The sequence below is a fragment of the Poecilia reticulata genome, unplaced genomic scaffold (assembly GCF_000633615.1).
Source record: "Poecilia reticulata strain Guanapo unplaced genomic scaffold, Guppy_female_1.0+MT scaffold_271, whole genome shotgun sequence".
In the NCBI taxonomy this organism is placed as follows: domain Eukaryota; kingdom Metazoa; phylum Chordata; class Actinopteri; order Cyprinodontiformes; family Poeciliidae; genus Poecilia; species Poecilia reticulata.
The window spans coordinates 115491-127383 of NW_007615052.1; the positions used below are offsets into that span (position 1 = coordinate 115491).

The window sequence follows — 11893 nt, forward strand, 5'->3', positions numbered from 1 at the left end:
AACACTTGTCTTTTCCAGCAGCCATTGTACAGCAGGTACAGCGGAAAACCAGCTGACAAAATAAACTGGAGCTCAGCTTGAGTTGCTAGGCAACAGGACTGGGCTTCGCTGTGGTTGCTAGGTAACAGCACGGTACTTCTTCAATGTGACTTAACAATTGTAAGACACCAAAAACATGAACTTACTGACAAAAACAGCTGGGTGCATTTTAAAAGCTTGGATTGTTTTTAGAAATCAGAATTTTGCATAATAATATTAATAATAATATTAATAATATTAATAATAACAATAATAATAATAACAATAATAAATTGTCTATAAGAACCAGACACAACAGGATGTAACACATGCAGCCAAATAAAAGGAGAAACTTTGACAAACATAAAATCTCGATCAAAAACTCGACACTTTGAATGAAAAACAGTCAGAATTTATTTATGTTTTTTATTTTGCTCAGCAATTTTTATGAGCTCTTATTTTTCCTGCAGATCTGGTCCATCACAACGTTTCACAGTTTGTTCATTTTTACATGAACGTTTGTAGAAACCAGACATGATGGGAGAAACGTGGAAATGATTCACTGACGGATGAGGGAGGAAACGCTGGTTCTGCTCTGATCCGGAAAATCTGACACACACACACACACACACACACACACACACACACACACACACACACACACACAGAGACACACACAGAGACACACACACACAAACACACACACACACACACACACACACACACACACACACACACACACACACACACACACTACTGCACCATGTTCAGCCACAACCAGCTGGTCTGCAACAGGTTAAAATAAATACATAAACTGGGATTTTAAAAAACCACCAAAATGTGATTTTTTTTTTTACCCCTTAGAATAAAAAAAAAAAAAAAGATTTTCTAAAATTCATAATAAAAAAGTGATCCAATTTTACCAAAATTAAAAACAACCAAAACGTTTTGTTTAAACACCCAAATGCTGAAAGTTTTGTCTTTATCAAAAGCCCTGAAAATCATATTTTCTAAGTAAAAAACAAACAAAACTGACAGATAAAAACCATTAACAGGGTTAAAAAAACAATACTAGATTATTATTATTTTATTTTTCTAAATTAAATACAGAAAAGTGTCTTTTTTTATATATAAAATAAAGACCCTTCAAAATATGATTTTTGAAATCTCCTCAACAATAACCGGACAGGAAATATTTTCATGAAATGTTTTCCCGTTTAATAAATCAACCAACTGCAGATTTTGGGAGCATCCAGCTCTGAGTTTTGGTGAAAGTCTCTGGATATTTGCGGTCACATGCAGCGTGATTTACAATAATCTGGACCTAATCAGACCCGGTTGGTTCTGAAAACCAGCCTGCAGATTTAAAGTGATAACAGAAATGAGCCACTAGAGGGAGACATTTATCCTCTTTAAGGTTTAACATGTTTTTTTAATTACATTTTTTCATTTTTTTGAAGCTTTCATGCTGAACCAGAGAGGTGGCAACAGAAGAAACGTGTTTATGAGCTTGAACATGAAACATATAATTATAATCTCAGTGTATTTAGCACTTTGCAGGATGTCTGATCTGGTCTTTATTGATTTAAACTCACTCATTTAGTGCTAATTTAAGTTCTGTTGTAATTAACAGAATCATTTCTTGTTCTTCATGTTCTTGTTGCTGCCTTGTGAGGACAGCCGATCCCAGGCCAGGAAGAACACCCGCCTCCTGTCGCTCCTCTGGGATTCACTGAGCGCCTCTTCATCATTTCCACCAGCAGGGAGGAAATCTGAGCCTCCTCACTGAAGCCTCTTGCCATCTGAATCTCTCCTGAGAGCAGCTATTGTGCACAAACGTGTCCAGCTGTGATTAAGGCTTGTAAGGACGCGTTGAATCAATGGGATGTGAGAGGAAGCGGGCCGAGCGGCTGGGGCTGCATCACTCCTCATCTTCACTTCCTGTCCAGCAGCAGCAGCCGAATGGACGCATTAATGACACTTCCCCATCTCTGAGGGAGATAATGGGGCCTTGAGTGCAGATTAAGGCTGGAGGGTCGGGGCGTGGACGAGGAGTTTTAGTTTCAGCGTCCCTGTTGACTTTCATGGAGCTGTAGTGGTGCTTAAGGCGAAGCTTTCTGGCTTCTCCTCATCCTCAGCTCCTCTAAACACCATTAGCGCTCAGATGTTCTCGGCGCTGAACGCCATTTTAATTTGAGGGCCTGGATGATGCGTCTGAGCTGCTCTTCTTCCAGGACGGAGGATTAAACAACATCCAACCGCAGGGATGTTAAAGACACGACCTGCAGGATCCAGACAGGCAGAATCACCTGAATAATGAAGCATCTGGATAAAAATAAAGATAAAACTAATTATACACAAAACAGTAAGGAGTAAAATATGAATGAGGTCACCTCATTAGCTATTAAATATGCAAATTTACCAGAACACTGCAAAAACACAAAATCATGAGAATTATTTTCAAACATTTTATTACACTTAAGATCAAAACTCACCAACAACAGCAAGAACCAGGAGCTGGTTTGATGCCTATAATTCCTTAAATAATCTGACAGACAAAACATTTTTCACACATTTAAGTTATAATATAATATAAATTATAACATTGTCACCTTCCTAAAACAACAACCTAATGAGTCAAAGATGATTTCAGTTTGAAAAACAGCCACTTTCATGAGTCCTGGAATATTATTTTGAGTCGTTCCTCCCAGATTATTTCACTAACTTCCCATCAACAGGCAACTATTGAACAGCTTCTTTATTTTGGTCTCATTTTAAATGTTGTATTTACAGTGAAAACACTTGGTGAGGTGACGTTTTGCAGTGTAGGTGGAGCTGATGGAAACCTGCGGTTTGTTGTTTCTAATATTATCTCAGCAAAGCGAGCAGCACATCCAGTCCGGCTGGTTTGGGTCGGTGAAACAAAGAAACTCACACAGCGTCATTTCACAGCACTTTAGTTCAGAATGTCGTCCTTCATACATAAATGTGCAACGACTGAAAGTTAAACCCAAACTGACAACATGTGGATCAGAAACACAACCAGGCTCAGTTCTGTAAGCGTCCAGCTGATAACGAGAACCACAGTCAGAATCATGGAGGTCCGGTTGGACGGGAAGCTGGTTCTGGTTCCTGGTCCAGAAACGAGTTCAGGTTGAATCCCACTTCCTGCAGTCAGGCTCCAGAGAGACCAGTTCTGATTTCCAGGCTGCTTCATGTGGATCCGTCCATTCTCTCCTCATGTTGACACCTCAGACCCGATCCGACCCGATCCGACCCGATTGGACCCGATCAGACCCGATCCGACCCGATCCAACCCGATCAGACCTGATCAGACCCGATCCGACTCGATCCGACCCCATCTGCCCTCATCCAGGCCGGGGAGGTCACAGGATGTCCGGCTTTCGGAGGTTGAGCTCCTCCTCTGAGACGGTCAGATTCCCCAGGTACCAGAATATCCACAGAACCAGGCTGAGGAAGATGAGCAGCGGCCCGGACAGGACGAAGAAGTCCCAGTAGGGCAGCGGAGCGAAGATGCCGATGAGGAGCAGCAGGAGGCCGACCACGTCCAGGAAGATGGCCAGGCCGATGAAGAAGCCGGTGCACTTCCCCTCCTCCATGTTTGGGCCGGCGGCGCCGGTGCGGACGGCTGGCTGTCTGCTGGCGGAGTGACGGACCCGGAGCCGGTCGCTCCAGAAAACTGCTGTTCTGGTCTGAAGCATCATTGTTATTCACTGAAAACACGCCTTACATTTCTGTCATAGCTGAGTGTCAGTGGCAGGACCGGTACCGGGTGGACCGGTACCGGATGGACGGGCCGTACCTCCAGCTGACGGCCCGGTTTCTCCCTGCATGCCTGACTCTGCATCTCAACCAGAACCTCTGACATGAAAACCCAGCAGGTCAAACGGCGTCTTTGCAAAGTGAATTTTACTGATTTGAGATTTTGAAACAGTTCTTGGACATCATGGAAAGTTCACACCTCGTTTGACCTCTGACCTTCCTGACTAACAGGAAGTGATGCGCCAGAGACACGGAGGTTTATAAGAACGTCTCGGCTCTGGCTGAAGGAAGCTGGAAGTCTCTGATATTTGTGTCGTTTGCTCCAGGTGGATCGTTTGTCTCCGTTTCAGAGTCAGGAGGCGTTCGAGGCTCTGAGGAGGATTTTAATACCACAACAAACAAAAGCTGAGCAAGAAGTCAAACCAGTCTGACCAGAGCCCAGCAGGAAGCGTGACTGGGCAGAAACACAGGAAACAAAAACAGGTGAAACTTCACGTCCTGAAGAACAAATCCTCAGAGTTTGTCAGAATCTTCATACAACTGAAATTAAAGTTGCGTTTTGTGCGTTTAGTGAGTCAGAGTGTAATTTCAACAAGCAGTTATCAGAAAACAAAACACAAAGAAATGAACAGATCATCCATTTCAGTCCAAATAAACTGAAACATCTGATGATCCTCAGTTTGAACAGAATAATCCAGTTATTTACCTCTGACAGATTCAGATTTAATGTCTGTCAACCAAGAAATGTCTGATCTAAAATATAATAAAACAAAATAATGGATATTAATTTAGAATATGCTCTTATATACATTTGAATAAAACAATTTGAATAATCAGTCTGCAGGACTCTGAACCATCACCCTAAGCAGCTTCAGGCGTCTGAGTTCACAGCTACATGAATAAATCTGCTACAATATGATTGATAAAAGGCTCAGTTTAACTTTATAGGCGCTAAAAGCGAATCACATATGGATTATTTTCTACACTCTAAAAAGTGTATTTGGGCTGCAGTTCATCTTATGGACTTATTTACATTAATTTCACTTAATTCTTTTGCTTTGACAACTTACTTTTTTGTGTTAATTTAACTCAAAACTTACAAATCTTTAACCTAAAGGAACTTTTCACTTTGACTTTACTTGAAACAATTGAGTTCAATGCCAGTTTCATATCCTTCGTCTGACCAACTCAATTTATTATGATCATCCAACTCAATTTGCTTAGTTTTTATAACTTCATTCATAAGGGGTTTAATGTGACAAATTTAAGTCACTCTTACACAAATCCTTTATTTTCTTCTAATAAACATTTAAAATCTCTTTGATTTAATTCTACAGAAAGTCAACTCAAACTTTTAAGTGGTTCCAAACTAAATTTTAAAACTCTTTTTACAGTGTCCTCTACATACACACATGTTTTCCTTAAAGGACCTTTTTACTTGGACTTTACCTGAAATAATTAAGTTTAATATCACGTTTATATCCCTCGTCTGACCAAGACTCAAGCTTACAGGGACAGATTCCCTGGTGACCATGGCTCTGTGGGTTGATGGTTCGATTCCAGCTCCCTCCTGCCACATGCCAATCTGCCCCTGGGCACTTAACCCCAAGTTGATCTGGGCATTAAATAAATGTGACTCTAGTGTAAAGTAAACTAAATGATTTGAGTAAGAGACTGACTTAAATCTGTTATCTTAAACATACTTAATAAATTTGTTAAAAATAAATTAACAAATTGAGTTGGATGATTATAATATATTGAATTGATTAAACGTAATAAATTAAGTTGGATCAATTTAATTGAATTGCTTCTATAGGTAACAAGCAATTCAATTAATTTGGTTCAACTATTTTCTTTTTAGAGTGTAATAAATTATCAGAATCACTTCAGCAGTGCAAATGGTCTAGTTAAAACATTAACGTACTTGAAATAATAATTGCAGATTGTTTTTGAAATGAGAGTAAATTGGACCTTCAGTCCTGCAAGTTTAACTTCTGAACCTGAAAGTTTTGGCAGATTTCAACATTTGGACCGACAGGAAGCGGCTGGATGCGAACCGAGCCGGTCAGTCCACGGACTGCTCCGCGTCAGCGCCGTCCGTGGAGCCGTCGTAGCCCTCGTTCAGGAACACCGTGGATTTGCCCCACGTCACCTTTCCCGGTTTCATCGGAGGAGTCCCCGCTTGGCTGCGGTCCTCGTCCTCCACCACGCACTTCACGCAGTCCTCCCCTTTCGGCCTCAGGCTCAGCCTCTCCGAGATCTTCCTGGCCAGCAGCGCGATGCTGTTCCTCTTCTGCCCGTCGTACTCCGACACCCGGATGTTGCCCACGTACCACATGAGCCAGCAGGCCAGGCTGGCGAAGATGATGATGGAGCCCGAGTAGATCAAGAAGTCTCCGTAGAAGAGGCCGTCGATGCGCAGGTCGCCGAAGATCCCGACGAACAGCAGAACCAGGCCCAGGATGTCAAAGGTGACGGCGAGCAGGAAGAAGGGCAGGCAGGTCCCGATGTGCTGGAGGAGAGCCATGCTGGGCGCTTTGCTCTGGCCGGGATCCTTCATCCTTTGTATAGCGGAGCAGGTCGGGACCGCGCACCAGCAGAGAAACGCCCCGCCTGAAGACAAACAGCTTCACCCGCATGGAGCGCAGTTTGCTGAGGGCTGAGCGGCTCCGCGGGCATCCAGACCCACGATCACATGCTCGGCTCCGGGCGGACATATTAGCATATTATTTGCTTGTCAAATATTCAGCAGGAGGAAAACAAATTTGACCTTTTTACTGCAGGTCTTCACCAACAGGACAAACTGTGACTGATTGTGACTGATTTAGAATAATAATGTCATTTCTGTGAGAGATTATATTCATTCTGTAGAAGAAACAAAAACTTTAAGGCTTTTTGATCAACTTTCTGTTCTTGTCTGTATTTTGCGACTGTTTATTGGAGCAGATAGAAAAAATGTCCGCCAAAAGACTCAGAAACTCTAAAATAAAGCTTTAGGGAAAAACTCCAACTTGGATTTCTTTTTAGACATTTTGAAATTAAACTTAGGAATTTTCTGAAAAGCAAACAAAAAAACAAAACAAGGACATTTCTAAGCTTGAATAATCAACGTTTTGCTAGAAAAATTATTTGCAGTTTATTTTCTAGAAAAATCAAGGAAACTTCTGAGTTTTAATCATTTACAAGGAAAATGTCAGAAATTTTCTAGAAAACCATTTAGGGTCAATAGTTGAAATGTTTTTTACTTTTGAAACTTAAAAATCTTTTTTAAAAATTCTAATAAATTCCTGAGATTAACGTCAGAGTTTTTGGCAGCAAAAGTTTATTCCTGTTTTTTCTCCCGTCATAATGTTTACACATTTATGAACATAAAAGATTTAAGGTTCTGGACGGTTCCCCTGGTTTTGTCTGGTCAGAATCGTTTTGTCCGTTTTGCTACGCTAACTTGAGAAGCAAGAAAAAAATGAAGATGGAAAATAACATTTCAGGAAATTATTTTAGCTTATATTTAAAAATAAAATGTAAAAAAAAATATTACATTTCAGAATAAAATTATTAAAAAGTATACCTTTTTTTTAAACTTCTATTCAGGGTCCCACCTAGCGCCTCCTGGTGGCCCCCCAGCGGGACGCAGCCCCTACTTTGAGAAACTGGTTTATTCTACTTCATGCAGCCAGGCAGGTTCTGTTTTACTGAATTTACCCTCAGACAGTTGAACTCAGTTTTATTTTATTATGTAAAAGTTATATTTTTCATAGATTAGCTTGCAGAGATTTTTCTTAACGTTTTCTTCAAACTGTATTTATTCAGATTATGTTGATAGTAAAAACCTAGAAAATCAAAACCAGACGTGTCTGTCAGTGAGCTTGTTTGAATGTGTAAAATAGTGAGTTAGCTCATGATTAGCCTGGTTGGGCCGCCCGCCACGCTGCAGGCTGAGGGAAGGTGAACCTAGATTTGCATTTCATTTCTTAGGAAAATTGAAGATGAGCTTCTTGGTGACTTAGTGCGTCATTCAGAGAGTCTTTGAGCATAAATAAATCATAACCTGTGGTTATCAGAGAGGATATAATGGAGAGAAACGGTGAGGTTGGGGTTAAACTCTGTCATTTCTGATGAAACTTGTTGATTTCTCTTCCCAGATTTCCCAGGATTTCCCACTGATTGCTGCTACAGGATTCCCAGATCTATCATTATTATTAATTAATTCATAAACATGAATTATTTTCAGCGCGGCCTGTTGATTTAACTCTGAACCCTCCTGCAGCTGAATCTGGGCCTGCAGGTGTTTCTGAATGTTTTTCTTGTCATTTTCTATTTTAAATCTTTTTTGAATCTTGTTCTTTCGAGTCGCTCCAGTCAAACTCTGATCATTTGCATCCTTCCAGGCAGAAACCATTTCCATCCCTTCCTCTGCTGCTTACTGGAAGCAACAAGACAATAAAACGGAAAGTGATAATTATAAACTCTTTTAATTATTCATGAGGCTGAAACTTCACTTCTCTCTCACATGAATATTTAAAATGTCTCTTTTCGGTCTCATCTGTGCTAAAACCTTGTAAATGTGTGAATAATGGCCCTTTGACTACCGGGAGCAGCTCGTAAAAGTTATACTGAAAAAAATTAACAGCAAAATGTTGTTTTATTTAGTCTGTCACAGAGAAAAACATAAGGGTATTCATTTTTAAAGTCATATTTTCAACACGTTATTCACACATTTATAAATGTCAGAGAACTAAACTGAATATTTCATTCACAAGCTAAATATTTAGTTTGCAAATTCAATATTTAATCTGGAACTAAAGATTTATTTTGCCAACAAAATGTTTAGTTTATTTTGCAAACTAAACATTTAGTTCCAAACTAAAAGTGTTAGTTTGGAACTAAATGTTTAGTTAGTAAAATAAATATTTAAGCATGCCTAGGTGGGCCCCATATGGGGAAATGAGGGCAGACATATGAGTCCCATATGGGTTTGTCCGCGGGTTCCACGGTGGCCCCACATGGGTTTGCCCATGTAGGGCCACAGCCCATGGGCAAACCCATATGGGACCCATATGTCTGCCCTCATTTCCCCATATGGGGCCCCCCTACGCATGCTGGCAGGGAATTGTGGCTAAATATTTAGCTTATAAACTAAGCATTTAGTCTGGAACTAAATATGCAGTCTGTTAACTTCATATTTATAACTAAACATTTACTTTGTGATTCTGACATTTATAAATGTAACACGACAGACTAAGTCAACGTAACATTGCCGTTAATGTTTTACAGTGTAGCTCTCCACCCGGCCGCCGTCATGCACAGCGGACCGGCCGCTGCCCCGGGCGGTGAGCAGAAATGCTTCATAAATATCTTAATCTCATGCTGAAACCGTGTTCCCGGGAAACCCCCGATGACGTCACACGCTGACGACCGGAGGCTTGTAGTAGCTGAGGGGCCTCCGCATGTGGGAGCGCTTCTTGTTCTTCTTGGTGATGGGGATGAGCACCACCCCCACCACCAGCACCATCAGCCCGATGGACAGCAGTGCCGGCCCCAGCAGGGCGGTGGGCCGCTCGCACGGGCCGGCGAAGCACAGGCCGCTGATGATGATGCCGCAGGCCAGGAAGCCGCCCCCGGTGGACATGAAGTGAATGGGGAACCAGAAGACGTCGCATAGTTTGGGCGGCGGCTCCGTGGTCCAGAGCGACTCGCTGCGGGACAGAGAGAAGACGGTGCTGGCTGCGTGGCTGGGCGGCGTGAGCCGGTCCTGGGAGAGGGCGCACTCCCCCAGGGGGATGTTCTCTGGGCTGCCCGCCATGACCTCCAGGGCTCTGGGGGGAGAAGATCAATCTGGGAGGAGAAATATGATCATACTGAGACTTGGTGATATTTTATTCACTCATTCATTTTTATGATTTATTTTTGGTCTCTATCACCTTTGTGGAGTAAATGCGTATGAACATATTCATTTTAATATAAGTTTATGACAGCTGCTCTGTTTTACAGTTACATAGGAACTTTGGATTTTAATAAAGATAAAACATGTTTTTCAGTTCACGTCTCACCGACAGTCAGAAACATAAACTTTACATTTTCACACATTTAAACCAACAAAGGATTTGAATTAATTGAATAATTAATTCAAATTCAAATAAAAATTGTCTGAACTTTTACTTTTTGATTGAATTATGTCAAATAATTTCTGAATACATTTTAAAATATGCTTTATGCATCATCAGTATTGATGAACATTCTGATTGCAGGATCTTTAACATTTTAACAAACATTATTTATCTAAACAGCCTTTATAGACTAAATCTCTCAAACCTTTTCATCAGCACTATTTTAGTTCTTTAGTTTCAGAATCTGATCCATGAAGTGAAACTTCAAACAAAACTCACTTTGGTACTGAGGATTAAAATCCGTCTTTATCTTTAGCTTTAGGCACCTAAAGGTTTTGGGTCAAAGCGGAACTGTGATCAGAACCATTCAGAACTTCATCCTCTTTACTAAAAACCCAGATCCAGCTGAACAGAAGTGATCCCAGGATGATGCTGCCTCTACCGTGTCTCTGTGTCGTCTTGAACTTGTGTCCCAGATTTTGGCGTTTGATTTCAGCAGATCAGATTCTTGTTGAAATTTGAGATTTTCCAGCTAATCTGGATGATTTCTGAGGAATAAATTTCTAAATAATGCGTGGATTGAATTCCTTCGGCTCCTGTGGTTTGGAAACGTTCCTGACGTATTGAATGTCTTTTTATCAGTTTCAGAAACGTCCAGGTTTTTAATGACAACAAATTCAAAATTTTCTCCAAATATGAGTAAATGACTTCACTGTATCCTTATCCTGACTGATACCTTTGCACAACGAGATACTTTGACCCTTTGTAATCATTTCTACACAGAAAAATCAGATTTATTTCAGGTTTAACTGAAACTGATGACTGAGGAAGACTGAACACTGAAGCCGATTAAACTTTTTCTTCCGCAACGTTTTAATTTAAAGTTTATGAAACATATTTTTCTGTTGATCTTTCTTCTCACAGATTTGTTTGCTTTTCATCTGAATTGTACATTATGTCATATGTCACATGTGGAAATGAATTTTACATGAACAACCTGACTTTAACAAGCAAGTTTTACATTCCCTTCATTTCAGGAAAACAGTTTTTTATATTATTTAAAAGTTTTGAACCAATTCAGACTCAACATAAAACAGCCTCTCCTTCCTGCTGGACTCTGTCCTCAGTCAGATCTGTTGTTCCAGCCCAAACTGGAGAAGACGGTTTGAAACGTGATTCCACTGATCAATAAATGACATCATGCATCCGTTAGTTTCCAGCAGCCTGGAGCTTCCAGTCGATTTCCGTCCCAAAACGCTCCGCGCTGCTTCTCCGCCTGCATGGCTGCACTGAAACAAACTCGGATCATCTGGGACGTTTCTGACTCTCGTTTGAGTCGTTTTATTTCAGGCAGATGAATTATTTCAGTTGTGTCTCTGTAAATAATTGATCTTTGCTAAATTGTTCACGTCTTTTATTGTCTGGATTATTTTACTGGAGGTAATGAAGCTCCCTGTCAATTATTAACACTTTGATAGAAGTATTGATCATGACAGGCCACACCCTCCAGCCTCCATCACTAATACAAATCACTGGAACAACAAAGGTTTTGCTCGCATGGAAACAATAATCTTTATCTTTATAAACATTCTTCTAACAAGAGGAAACAGACTTACCGTTCAGATCTGGTTCAAATCTGCTTTTACAGATTAGAGTCACATGAAGAAGCAAAAACAGGCAGAAATCTACAGAATCAGCTGAGAAAACCTTCCTCCCACTGCCTGACCAGAGAAACCAGTAAGAGGCTTCGCCACCGATTCCCACTCAGCAACCCTCTGCCCACCTCCTCTGCTTTCTCCACCTCCTCCTTGGAAACCCCGACCGCCGCAGCCTCACCGCCACGCAGCATGGCTGCGTCCTGATGCTGCAGGAGGCGGACAGGAAACCCATCCACCCTGACCCTCGACCCCCAGGAAACTAAACCCCCCAACCCCAGAAGACTAAAACCACCTGGAAACTAAAACCACCTGGAAACTAAAACCACC

At 41.2% G+C, this 11893-nt stretch overlaps 3 protein-coding genes and 1 long non-coding RNA gene across 4 annotated transcripts in view; 1 reads left to right on the forward strand and 3 right to left on the reverse strand.

Moving 5' to 3' along the window:
• Window positions 1-2381, forward strand: part of LOC108165991 (uncharacterized) — a 5927-nt gene extending 3546 nt beyond the window's left edge. Inside the window, exon 2 of the long non-coding RNA XR_001776305.1 lies at window positions 1699-2381. This is a non-coding gene — a long non-coding RNA (uncharacterized LOC108165991). The remainder of the gene's footprint in view (window positions 1-1698) is intronic.
• A 377-nt stretch (window positions 2382-2758) lies between these two features.
• LOC108165990 (putative transmembrane protein) lies at window positions 2759-4849 on the reverse strand. Its single transcript, XM_017303434.1, has one exon. It carries the CDS (start codon window positions 3741-3743, stop codon window positions 3405-3407), a length of 339 nt encoding a protein of 112 aa, XP_017158923.1. The 5' UTR covers window positions 3744-4849; the 3' UTR covers window positions 2759-3404.
• Window positions 4850-5600: 751 nt separating this feature from the next.
• Window positions 5601-6982, reverse strand: LOC108165989 (transmembrane protein 238-like). Its single transcript, XM_017303433.1, has one exon. It carries the CDS (start codon window positions 6359-6361, stop codon window positions 5867-5869), a length of 495 nt encoding a protein of 164 aa, XP_017158922.1. The 5' UTR covers window positions 6362-6982; the 3' UTR covers window positions 5601-5866.
• A 1866-nt stretch (window positions 6983-8848) lies between these two features.
• pirt (phosphoinositide interacting regulator of transient receptor potential channels) lies at window positions 8849-11852 on the reverse strand. The gene is made up of 2 exons (XM_008402930.2): window positions 11525-11852; window positions 8849-9636 (listed from the first exon to the last, which is right to left on the reverse strand). Exon 2 carries the CDS (start codon window positions 9602-9604, stop codon window positions 9203-9205), a length of 402 nt encoding a protein of 133 aa, XP_008401152.1. The 5' UTR covers window positions 9605-9636; window positions 11525-11852; the 3' UTR covers window positions 8849-9202.
• Window positions 11853-11893: the final 41 nt, after the last annotated feature.

Coding starts and splice junctions, on each gene's coding strand:
- LOC108165990 (XM_017303434.1), bottom strand. CDS start 3,743: ATGATGCTTCAGACCAGAACAGCAGTTTTCTGGAGCGACCGGCTCCGG.
- LOC108165989 (XM_017303433.1), bottom strand. CDS start 6,361: ATGAAGGATCCCGGCCAGAGCAAAGCGCCCAGCATGGCTCTCCTCCAG.
- pirt (XM_008402930.2), bottom strand. CDS start 9,604: ATGGCGGGCAGCCCAGAGAACATCCCCCTGGGGGAGTGCGCCCTCTCC.